The 12,569-nt window shown below is 42.8% G+C and overlaps 2 protein-coding genes across 4 annotated transcripts in view; both read left to right on the forward strand.

Annotated features, from left to right (window-relative positions):
• The window catches only part of LOC131286902 (uncharacterized), an 82,162-nt gene extending 73,045 nt beyond the window's left edge, over positions 1–9,117 (forward strand). The window contains exons 6-9 of one of the 3 annotated variants that reach the window (XM_058315913.1): positions 5,180–5,375; positions 8,373–8,585; positions 8,673–8,903; positions 8,969–9,117. In XM_058315913.1, the coding sequence (XP_058171896.1) occupies positions 5,180–5,375; positions 8,373–8,585; positions 8,673–8,903; positions 8,969–9,117 (789 nt within the window). Of the gene's footprint in view, position 1; positions 215–287; positions 519–1,439; positions 1,583–5,179; positions 5,376–8,372; positions 8,586–8,672; positions 8,904–8,968 lie in introns of those variants that run through there. The other 2 variants (XM_058315921.1, XM_058315929.1) reach the window with 2 other exon arrangements.
• A 2,356-nt stretch (positions 9,118–11,473) lies between these two features.
• LOC131286926 (INO80 complex subunit B) lies at positions 11,474–12,523 on the forward strand. The gene is made up of 2 exons (XM_058315940.1): positions 11,474–11,526; positions 11,584–12,523. The coding sequence occupies exons 1-2, from the start codon at positions 11,474–11,476 to the stop codon at positions 12,521–12,523; spliced, it is 993 nt and encodes a 330-aa protein (XP_058171923.1).
• Positions 12,524–12,569: the final 46 nt, after the last annotated feature.

A 12,569-nucleotide genomic window follows, 5' to 3' on the forward strand; every position in this document is an offset into this window, starting at 1 on the left:
GTCGCTCCGACCGGAGACCATGTCATCTCGCTGATCGATGAGATCTCGTATCTGTCCGCACCGGCCCCACTCCTGTCGCAGTACGACGATATCAACCCGGAGCAGTTCTGCAACGGCGACAACCGACCGGCCAACTGTGGTGCCAACTGCATGTGCACCCACAAGGTCGACATCCCACTGAACGCCATCGTGGAGGTCGTCCTGGTCGACGAAGGTGAGTGCTCTAGCGAGCCGATTACTAGGAGATCGAACTCAAACCTACTCCACCCTCTTCGCCACTTCCACAGTCCAACAACCGAATCTGAGCCATCCGTTCCATCTGCACGGTTACGCGTACAACGTGATCGGTATTGGCCGCTCGCCGGACTCCAACGTGAAGAAGATCAACCTGAAGCACGCGCTCGACCTGGACCGACGCGGTCTGCTGCACCGACAGTACAATCTGCCCCCGCTCAAGGACACGATCGCCGTCCCCAACAATGGCTACGTGGTGCTGCGATTCCGTGCCGACAATCCAGGTAAGAATCGAAATTTACGCTATCTCTAATTTTCCATCCATTTGCAACACGGAGGAAGTAAAAGCGTCATGTTGAACAAGATGGGAGATTCTTTCTTTGATTAGAGATGATAATTTAAAAATAATTTAAATTTCAGGGGATTGGAAACTTTTTAATACATATGCAATGTTGGAAAGCGCCACTTCTCTTCCAACGTGACGTAATATTAAATCAAATCAATTCGAAGTTATGATGGTTAAATTGAAGCATTGGACAATCATAAGGAATATTCAGACAAAGGTCTCTAAAAAGCTGAATTTTTCAGTCTCAAAACTTCCCCCTTAAGATAAATGAAAGATTTATGAAAAACTAATTAAGATTCATTAATGCTAGACTAGGCATAAATATATTATGAATGAATATATTAGATTTATGCCTTATGAATACTTCGACGGCATTTATTCATTTTGATCCGGAATGCATTTGAATGATTTCCGAAATATTTTGAGATATTTCTCAGAAAAGTCAAGAGACTTTATAAATTCATGAATCTTAACGATCTGCCAAAGCTAAGGATCTGTTGACAGACAATAAAGACACTACCTCATCTTTAATTTGATTTAAATTAATGAATTCCTCTTTTCTAAGTTGATGGATTTCTAAACCATACGGGACTCATTTATCAATTTTAAAGCGTCAATTTTATTAATGAATAAATGTCCCTACTCTAATGAATGTTTCATATCAAAGAGGAAAGAAACATTTCAACTCTTTTAAAACACGCAATGTTCCAAGATCCAAATTTTGTTTCCCAGCTTTCTACTACCACACAAAGTTTTATTTGATTGTTGTTATATCCTTCGCAATATTTATCACTTCCAAGTTCTGGATCAATTAACGATGATTCGTCAATCTCTTTTCCTTACACTTTCTTTCGATTAGGATTCTGGCTATTCCATTGTCACTTCCTGTTCCACATCGTGATAGGAATGAACCTGATCCTGCAGGTCGGCACGATGGCCGATCTGCCGCCGGTGCCACCGAACTTCCCGACGTGCGGCGATCATCTGCCACCGATCAACTGAGCGGTTCCCGAAACGAACGCACACACACACACACACACTAACCAACGAATACATAGAAAGAACGGTGTCGTGGTATCACCCCAACCAACCTGATCCAATGGGAAGGCTGGAGGGCGGAAGGGACTACTACTCACCGCAACCGCGACGACAGGGATACGATACAAGCTAATCCCGCTAGGGGAACCAAACTAGAGGATCATTTTCTTTACTCGTTTTTAAGTCAAAACAACCTTCGCTTGCCTTTTTGCCGCTAACGGCACCAATTCGGTTTCCAATGTTTGCAGTTCGAAAGTTAAAAACCCGGCAATTCCGCGGGTCATCTGCACACATGGAAAACCAATTTCACAATGTTGTAGCAATATTCTTTTTTTAAAAATTCCATGTTTTCTGCCTTTGAAATTATTCGATCATTGCAAAAACCGGGACTCGGCAAGCCGATCGTGCGGTTGCTTACGGATCCCAACCATAATACTCCTGCCCGTTTCGGTTACGGTTCGGTTTTTTTTTCTTCGCCCAGGATGATGAAGTTTAGCTCCCGAGTATCCTTTTACGAGCAGAAACGACCGAAGGAAACATACGGGATAGCTAGCCAACACCAGGCAAGCCGTATCACACGTACCAAACGGGCACGTTTTTAATTTTTAATCTATTTTATATCCCTCGAAACCATTATCTATCGATGTTTGGCGAGTATTGGCACGCAGTCTGCGGCCCGAACGAATTCATGTACGAGCTTTTTTTATTACTTCTTTTTTGCATGTTGTAATTTATAGCGCAAAGCATCCAGTGTTTAAGTAAATTAATTGTATAGATAGACTAGGGCGAGGGAAAATGGGGGCCACCCAAACTCGATGCGACCCGCTGCTTTCCTTCGACCGGAACGGGAAACAGCATCACTTACTGTTGGTATTGCATTTCGGAACCAGATCTGTGGCTGATATAGAAAAAAACAAACAGAGGGGAAAACGAAAACTCGCTGCTAGAAACACAGGAAAAATACGGAGGAAATGTATGCCAGGATCACTTCAAACATCGTTTTCAAGCTCCTCGTTGAATGTGTATCTATTTCGACCAGAGAATCAACATCATTAGGACACGCACCGATCAACATACTCTCATACACAACCACATCGAAAACGGGGACACATATCGGGGATTTTATCGTACGTGAACGGTTGCCTCCATGGAAGGAGGGGTCCAAGTCCAGCGAGTGCTGCGTTTAGCTCTCGTTTGCCGCCATATTTATTTGCTAAAGTGATTTTTCAATCTTCGACTTTTGATTTAGCTTTGATTGTGTTTTTTTTTTATTTCATTCATTTTCCTAGGGTTTCATTAGTTTTAATTGATCCTTTTTCGTTCCAATTCGCCTGTGTGTGTAATGAACATTCCTCGTGATGTTTTTTTTACCGATTTATGTTTCTTTCCGTTTCGATTGTTTTACAGCTTTCAGTTGTATCTTCATTTTTCTTATTTTATTATTTTAGCAAACGAAGCAAAAAAATCTAAAAATAACAAACTGTCACGCCCCGATAATTGTTTTCAGTCAATCATTGATTCATTTCAAAACACCATCATACCCACACACACAGACACAATTACACATACACGCATCAATCACATGTCGAAAATGTATTCCCATTTCCTTGTAATCGCCCGGGTGGGATGGATAGTTTGTAAATAATTGATAGAATACTCAGCAGTTTCTGAAAGCAACAGCAGATTCTGCCTCAACACTTTCTTCCTTTACCAAGTGGAAATGTTTTCACAACTCTTTCACTGTTTCACTGTTTTTCTTCTGTTACAAATCCGTTCATAGCAATACATTGTAAATACTCATGGCCGTTGCCTGCAGACGCTATCCTTCGGGCCACATTTCACTCCAGTACTCTACCCATTTCCTGTCTGTAATATAAACGAGCTTTTCGAGTGAGTGTGTATGTTTTCAATTCGTTTTCCCGCTTTACCGTACCACCACCACCACCACCAACCATCAGCATACGGTTTTTGAGTGTAGAAAGGCAAGTAGCAGTGGCCCAAAATACCACCCGTCCCAACACTGGGCCACTGTTCGGCTGGAATGAGATTTACGACACACACACGCATAGGTGAAGCAATATAGCGACTCTTCGACAAATCCTCCAAAACGCATACCGCATATCATATTGAATACATGTAATAATATCTACTATAAAGTAAAAGAGTTCAAACACGATCGCCAAAACGATTGTGCATGCAAAGTGCGTAAAACCAGCTAAGCATAGATCTGCCACTATTAAAGAGAGTTTTTGTAAAAATGTGTATATACTGCTGTTGTTTGTTGTTTGTATTTATTTTCTCTCCCTATATGTATGTAATTAGTTCCTAAGTATCGATTCTTTTGTTGTTCCTTTCCACCCTCGGCTCGTAATATGCTCACCAGTTCCTATGCTTGATATTCTTTCATTTTCCCTCGGATTATATGATCGTAACTGTTTTTACGAGCAAAATTGTATAGTTTCCCAACTTTTGCTCGTAAAACGCTCGTACCTGGCTTGGTTCCGGGAAAAATTTCCATTGCAGAAAAAATAAAAACTGCCCAATCCCTATTCCACCATCCAAAGAACTTTCCTTCGTTCGCTGCCGTATCCCCACGGCGAAACGATCCCGTGGCATTCATATTTTTTGTTTCTCTTGTTCATTATACTTGCTAAAAAAACATGTTATTCTCCAACGCCCCACTATGGCAACTCTGCCAACGCTATCGTCCCTCGTTTCACTCTCTATTCTTTTGCACCGTTTCTTCCACTTCCTATCACTCCATGCCCAGGTAAGTACAACCTTAGAGTAAAGCGTGAGCGAAAGGAAGCGGCAGCTAGAGGCTAACCAAGGCGGTAGGAAAATATAATCAATAATTAAAGCCCATGCTGTCAGGGGCCCGGCAAGCAAAAACTGACAGAATTTAATTTTCCACGCAAGCGTCCGAGACGTGCTTTGGAACAGCAGTTCTTCAGTGCCGAAACTAAATGCTCCTAATTGTCAAGCGTAATATTTGGTGCATAATAAATGCTAACCTTCAGGAAACTTTTGGGGCAAGATGCCTCGCTTTCGATAATTAACATACAAAGCATGCATGAGAAAGTAATAACTTTTCCTTCAAATTCTGAACTGACCTACAAACCCTGTTCAAAAACTTATGTCTTATTCAAATCAAGTAGAAAACATTATTTTCATCATCACTCAATTAGGTGAAGTCGGTTAGGAATTAATTTACATTTATTTCGTCCATTCGCAGCAGCAACTTTACTTACCCATTCACTCAAAATATGTCAAACAGCCAACTCAATTTCTAAAACTTCCTTTCGCTTTCCTACTTCTATCGTAAAAGTTGGCGTGATAAAACGTCATCACTTCTTTTGCACCGTTTTGGGTGGGAAAAAGGAAAACTCACCCTTCAAATAATCGTCAAAGAAAAAGCTTACTCACCCTCCCCGCTCCGCTCTTCACACCTTCACAGCCTTTCTCGGCTGGCAAATCAAAATGCCGAAACCGCGCCGAACACCCAACGACCAGAGCACCAGGACGAGCGTCATAACAATTGACTTAATTTTCAATTCGCAGGTTCTAAACCCGCTCGATGCCGTCTGCAACATTCCCCGACCGGATGCGATCTGCGTTAGCAACCTGCGGAACGCCAAGAAGGCCGACAAGGCCGTCCTCTCCGAGCGGCCCGACGTGAAGATTTTCCTACCGTTCCGGTTCTACTTCTACCGCGTCGAGGAGCTGTTCACGCCGAACACGTACAACAAATTTTTGGGTAAGTCATCAGCCACCGGGCGCCTCCATCGGAGGGACGGAGGGGGGGGCGCGGTTCGTTATCGTGCGCTGCCTTTCTGAAAGCCGTTCCAATCGGGCTGCGGTGGCTAAATGAATGTCACAAACGTGAGCATACGGTCCACTCGGGTAAGCGAGTTGTTCGATTTTACGTGCTGGCAAATCGTGGAACACGCGGAGAGATGGAGGCGCCTAATCCTACACGGAAGGTAATTTGCACGAGTGGCATATTTTCAGACGAGTGTTCCCCTAGGGAAAGCAATCTGGTATCGGAATCAGCCAATTTTTATTGATCTTTTTTCGTGGTCTCTTTTTCACGAACGAACCATTGGAAAGCCTAATCATTTGCCTCGATTTAATTAGACATAACTTTCAACGGCAATGTAACTGACAATTATCGTTACGACGAAGCACGATACAGTTTAACGTCAACGATATTTTGTATGTTATCAGTTTCACTAATATTTTAAATCATTTTTAACTCTCTTTTGGTTAAATTTACTCTATATATGCAAACCGAATTAAAATCATCGTTAACAATTGTTGAATACAATGCCATTCGTTTGCAATGTTTCGATGTTCATCCTTTTTCCAATCAAAAACGTACGATGTCCATTTTCAATACCACAACGGAAGCTCAAATAAATCGGACCATATAGCATGGTCAAGTTTCCTTCGAGATCCGATTCTACCACTTTTCAAACCTTCCCTTTGTTGTCCACACTCTACTGCAAATATACCGATAACGAAAACGACCACTTGCTGCATGCGGAAGTGCACTAAAAATAGTAAATTCAGTTCCCATTACACCTTGAACAATCCCATCGGGCAAATAACAAACAGCGAACAAAAAGGCAAAAGGACCATCTTCCTTTTCTTCGCCCGTCCAACAAATGGCGCTCGCCCTTGGTGGATATTTTTGTGTGCAAATCGCAAACGGGAAAGTGCTGAAGCGGAGCAAAGCTCAAGCCCTCCGAGCGGACATTTGGGATGCGGGGGATAAAAATAGCCAATCGACGGTGCACCGATCCCGCATCCGGTCAGCTGTACTTGCACTCACAATTTCTGCCGGTGCTCGTCCTTCCGGACCAATACCGAAAAAAGGTTGGAGCAATTGCTTCGGTTGGGAGCGGAAAAACAAAAGCAAGCAGAGGGCAAACGAAACCAAACCCATCCCTTCGCCGGATGGTTGGGAAAACCACTTCCAGGCGGGGTTGCAGGAAGCAGATTTTGTTCTTTCTCCTACTGTCCAGTGGACCAGTGGACGGTGTTGCGGCACTTTATTTTTATATTTGCCCATCAAATCTTGCTTCACTTGTTGTCGCTCCGGAAGGGAGAAAAGCGAGAGGGAATGGGATGGGAAATGGCAAGAAAATGAATTAAAATACCTTCGAACCAACCCTGGACCGGTGAGAAGAATGCAATCGAATGCATCCGAATCCGGTAGGGTGATCATTTCAAGCGCAAGGAGAGCGCCTTTCCAAGCCACACGGACGATCGTGCAACGTGCCGGAATGTGTGCTCGTGCATGTTTTCACGTGGCGTTGAAAAGGGTCCAGTCATACGAAAGGCGATGACGATGTGATGATGACGCCGAGATAGTGTTGCGCCAATGAAAGGCTCTATTTTCAAACCAGGGGGCATTTGCACTGGAAATGAGCTCGTGTTCATAAGTTACCCGTGCTGGTTTATTTCCGTGCTAGTCTTGTTCAGTACTTCTCTGACTTCATTAGGCACCCGAAAGCAAAGAATGGCTCGCCGGCAGTAGGAGTAAAACAAGCAGCACTGATGAAAACTTTCGTTTGCAATCATACGCCGGATGTTTATCTACCGGAAAATGTATTCCCGGAAGAGTCACGTCTAGGTCGTGAATAAACTTGACCCGAACTTCAACACTCTAACTTAGACGATTGTTCTCCGGTCGTAAAGAACAGGTACTGATAACGGGAAAAATGTGTTTTCTTTTGTTTCGACTGTTTGACATACGTGATTTTTTTTTTAATTCCTACTATAAGACTCTCAAAGCCTTTAATTGTATTTTAAATAGAATCAATTATTACTTGAATAGAGAAGTATTGGCTATTTTGGAATAAGTCTTGAATATTTCAGGTTAAACTTTTGAAAAGGGCCTGTAACAATGATAACTGAGCATTACCCCCATTTTAAATAATAACAACTTCTACCGAAAGTTTACGGTCTAATGCAGTTTTACCCTCAAACTGGCAATACTTATTTATTGTTATTTCAATCGCCTTTTTACAAAACAAACGATTGACTGACTTTGGTCTGTTTGATTTTTACATCGCCGTATTTTGAAAAAACAAACTTATATTAATAATAACTTAAGTAAACTCAATTTTGCAAACCTATACTTTTACCACCCCGCTATTGGGATTAACATAACTACATTAAATAAAAAAAATCATACCTTATCAAATCTCGTTAAAACTACTGAACTTCAAAATCTCGAACATAGGTTTACAATGTGCTGAGAATTGAATCGAATTAAATAATAGATGTTTTTTAGTTAACCTCTCGATAGTCCGACCAAGTGGAGAAAATGACTCAAAAAATTGTGACACTGTTTTTTTTTTAATTTTCGTGTAGTTATAGTAAAATTTTTGAGATTTTATTGATTAAATAATGGTTTTCATATATTTGTTGATAATTTGCCGATAATAACCAAAAATTTGGTTCAATTGCATCGATTAGTATCACATATACGAATAACAGTTTACAAGCATAAAAGAGCGTGTTTCGAAATGCAGGTGCATTCGTTTTGTAGAAACAAAACGTGTAACAAAAACTCCTCGAGCCCAGCCAAAACTATGAAGGGGTTAATTCCACAAAAAATTGCATCTTTCACTTTATAAACCACCTAAGCAAAGTGGTTAAATCAGAATAAATCGACACAACTACGTTAAGCTACCTCAACGCGATCCAAATGGCCTTAAAATTTGTTACATTTTAATTTCAACAGTTGCACCAGGAGGAGACCACCTGATTTCGCTGATCGACGAAATCTCTTACGTATCGCCACCGTCTCCGATGCTGTCGCAGATCAACGACATCCCACCGGAGCAGTTCTGCAACGGTGACAACCGCCCGCCAGACTGCGGCCCGAACTGCATGTGCACGCACAAGGTCGACATTCCGCTGAACGCCATCGTGGAAGTCGTCATGGTCGACGAAGGTGAGTCCCCCGGTCCCGGTTTTGTAGCTTTTTCTTCTAAACTAACCGCCTTTTTCCCCTTCGGAATGGATCAACCACCATTTGCAGTACAACAAGACAATCTGAGCCATCCGTTCCATCTGCACGGACACGCGTTCCACGTCATCGGTATGGGCCGCTCGCCGGACAGCACGGTGAAGAAGATCAACCTGCGCCACACGCTCGACCTGGACCGACGGGGTCTGCTGAACCGACAGTTTAACCTTCCACCGCTCAAGGACACGATCGCCGTCCCCAACAATGGCTACGTGGTGCTGCGATTCCGGGCAGATAATCCCGGTAGGTTCTCATTTCCACGCCCTCCCGGAAGATCCGGAACTGATCCTTTCTTCTCTTCCCTCCAGGATATTGGTTGTTCCACTGCCACTTCCAGTTCCACATAGTGATCGGCATGAATCTGGTGGTGCACATCGGCACACATGCCGACCTTCCACCGGTGCCACCGAACTTCCCCCGCTGCGGCAACCACATACCTCCGATAAAGTTTAACTAGTTTACCAAGCACACATACCCCGCTCCCCTCGTGTGGCCACACCGGTCACCCACTCCCAGTCCAGCGGCGGTCTCCAGTCGCTCCAGTCCTTCCCGCAACAAGTCATCCCCTCTCACCCCGGATCCCCGCACCAAGCCCAAAGACTGTCCTCCTGCTCCCACTTTCACAGCTCCGAGTAATACAGTTTAAGGAAAGGTTCGATTAGTTAAGGAACGGCACTAGGGTTGTACGAATGTTTTTTTTTTTTTTTGCGGTGCCCCGTATGCCTCCGCTCGAAACCGTGTATCAGGTGGCTTCGGTAGAGCCATTACTTGCCACACTCTAGGTGCGCGTAGTTAGGATAGGTTATAAACTGCTAGATTTGTTAGGCCGAGCTCCTACCCAATTCCGGACTCGTTGGTCACTCGAAACCACCATCAAAGCGAAATGCCTTCGCTCGCGTGCACTGCGATCGGTGCATTTCCCATTGGCATTGCAGTGGCAAGAGCAAATTAGCGAATTTCCTGCGGACGCAGACCGTGGACAGCTTGTGGACTGTAATTTGTTTGTGGAGATGGATTGCTAGGGAAATTGAAAGGAAATGACGATGGCAGAATCCTTATCGACCCAGGAAGATACTGTACTTATTTTAATATTTTCATCATATGATCTTTGCATTGCGCTAGCATTTGTTCGCCAGTTCTTACCATTGGCTTTCAACTCTCTACAAGACTTTCACCAAAGACTACCCGCTTACCTGCAACGGAAGCTTTCGCTCCCGTGAAAGATCCACTGACAGGGCAAAAGTAATACCGACGGTATTGTAACGGTTTATGGAGTGCTTCCTTCTCCCAACTTATTGTTCACGTTCGCTTTCCCTTTTCTGAACCCGCAAACAAATTGGAGTAAATAGTTTTACTTAGAAAAGCTCGCTATTACCAGACGCAATTTGTGGCCGTTAGTTTAAGTTTTGTGCAGCTTGTGGTTTTGTTAATCGAGAGCAAGACATTTCCTGGTATTTTCCACAATTTTTTTCGACTTGTTGTTCTATACCATCTCGTGTTCCAATAGTTAGTCGTATATTTATGCTTTTGATTTTTTTTTTTTGCTCAGTCAGTAAATGTATAAGAAACGTGTTCATAGTTGGTAACAGTTTCTATACCTAATTTGGATTTTCTTGTTCCTAGGAAAATGTCATGAAACCAGGTACCCCAGCTACCAGTTGCTCGTAGGAAAAATAATCCTGAACAGTTCTGTTCTAAAGTTTACTACCCGAAGAGGAAAGAGGATAAAATTGAAAACAGCAAAAGCATCCAGCAAACAAAAGCAACACTTAAAAGAGAACCAAGTTCAGCCAATAAATAACAATAATACAACAGTGAGATAACAGGCCCCGGCTTCGGGACGCCCGTGTTTGGACTTTTCCTGGGGAGACCCGACCCACCGACCGAAACGTTGGCGCTGCTCGCCTTTGGCTAAGTAGATTTTCCCTTTTTTTTCTTCACTTTTAACAGGTTCACACTGGAATTGGTTTTTTCCTCTTTGGTATCTTTCATCGGTTTGAAATAAATAAAATAACCATGCAACAGTTTGGATTATCGTGAAATCGTGTGTCTGAATGATGCTGGGAGAGAGGAAATAAGCGGGAAATAAAACCGCGAACGACACAAGGGACAGAGGAATTTGTATTTCTGGTGGTTCTTTCTTCCGCAAGCACTATTTTTTACCAACACGTTGCAGAATTATGTTTCCCCCTTTCAAGGATTCATTTTATTTCTTTTTATTTTATGTTTGCACATTTTCCACTCTTGACTCAATTGGCATTTGAATTACCCACGGGAACAGGATAAATCAGCAGCGGTTGTAAGTCCGTTGATCGTCAGAAGATTAACTTTTCTAGGAGTAAAACGAATAAAAATTGTCGTTCAATCTTGATGCTTTATAATATCAAATTGACACATTTTGAAAAACAATGGGCAAGTATACAAAACATTTACTAAAAAGTATCCACATGATTAACCATGTGCAGAAATAGTCACATAGTACAGTCCCGAAACGTAGCTTCACTTCAAATACAATTTCAAACTTTGGAAATTAACGGCAGACATCCGCACAATCATATCTGCAAATTTTTGACTTCTTATCGTTCGTATGCTTGTATTTTAAATATTTTTAATTATTATCAAAATTAAATTCTAAAGATCAGAATTTTCGTATCGTACTGTTGTGGAACATGGAAATGAAACGGAAATATTACGTTGTATTTTCACTGGGCATTGCTGTCTTACAAATGTCACTGAATTTGACATTTCTCACACTTTGTAAACAAAACAAAACCTCCACAAAACATTGGATTCCTTTCCTCAACGAAAGCAAAATGGGCAAAAAGAAAGATTTTTACGCTGAAAAAGATGGTAAGAACAATTATTAGTGAGTACTTTAACTATCTAACACAAGCAAATCTCCATTTTAAGGAACCGGGGAAAGTTCACACAAGAAACACAAAAAACACAAAAAGCACAAAAAGGTACGCAGTCAACCGGAGCTGCAAACCTACGAGATGGTGGAGGAACAGGCCTTGGACGAAACCGTCGAAGTCGTAGAAGAAATTGAATATATGGAGGCTGATCCAGAACCTGAAATCATAACGGAAATAGAAGCGGAAGTACACACCACAATTGACACCAGTGAGTGCCAGCCGGATCTGTTGGACGATTCAACTCAGCAAATGCAACCCCAGAAAGTTGTATCCCCGGGCAAGTCACCGGCTGCCATGAGCAAAGTGCAGAAAAAGGGCCGCAAAAGAGGACGCGATAGTGGGACGTCGAGCGAGGAGGAACGCTGGCTGGACGCAATCGAATCCGGCAAGCTGGAGGAAGTTGACGATGAGTTGAAAAAAATCAAACCGAAAGATCCCAAGCTCATGACGGCCAGACAACGGGCAATGTACGAGCGTAGTTCCGACAAGGAACCTGCTCCCGGATCGGAACTGCTAATGTCCCTCCCGACGGGATATAAAGAGAAGGTTATGACAGCGGAAGCGATACAAAAGGCGCAGCTAAAGTCGCAAAAACGCAAACAGATGGCGGATGAGAAGAGAGAGAAGGACAAAAAGAAAACCATGGAACGGTTGCTAAAAAAGCAGGATTCCAAATCGGTGAAAGCAATCAAGAATCGACCAGTCAAAGAAAAGGTGCCGATGATTACTTACATGAATACGGTCGAAGGTGCTTCGATCTCGTTGCCGCCGGACGTTGATTTCCCACTGCAACCACAAGCACCAAAAGAACCTCCTAAGCCCACCCTGTGCGCCATTCCCGACTGTAAAAACATTAAACGCTACAACTGTTCGAGAACAAACACGCCTTTGTGCAGCTTCAAATGCTATAAAGCAAATATTGAGGCAATAAAGAGGATCATTTGTTGAGTGGAAAACAGACTTTATTTCTTCGCTTTAGAAATCAACCTGTAAC

Source organism: Anopheles ziemanni, chromosome 2 (genome assembly GCF_943734765.1).
Source record: "Anopheles ziemanni chromosome 2, idAnoZiCoDA_A2_x.2, whole genome shotgun sequence".
Classification (NCBI taxonomy): Eukaryota; Metazoa; Arthropoda; class Insecta; order Diptera; family Culicidae; genus Anopheles; species Anopheles ziemanni.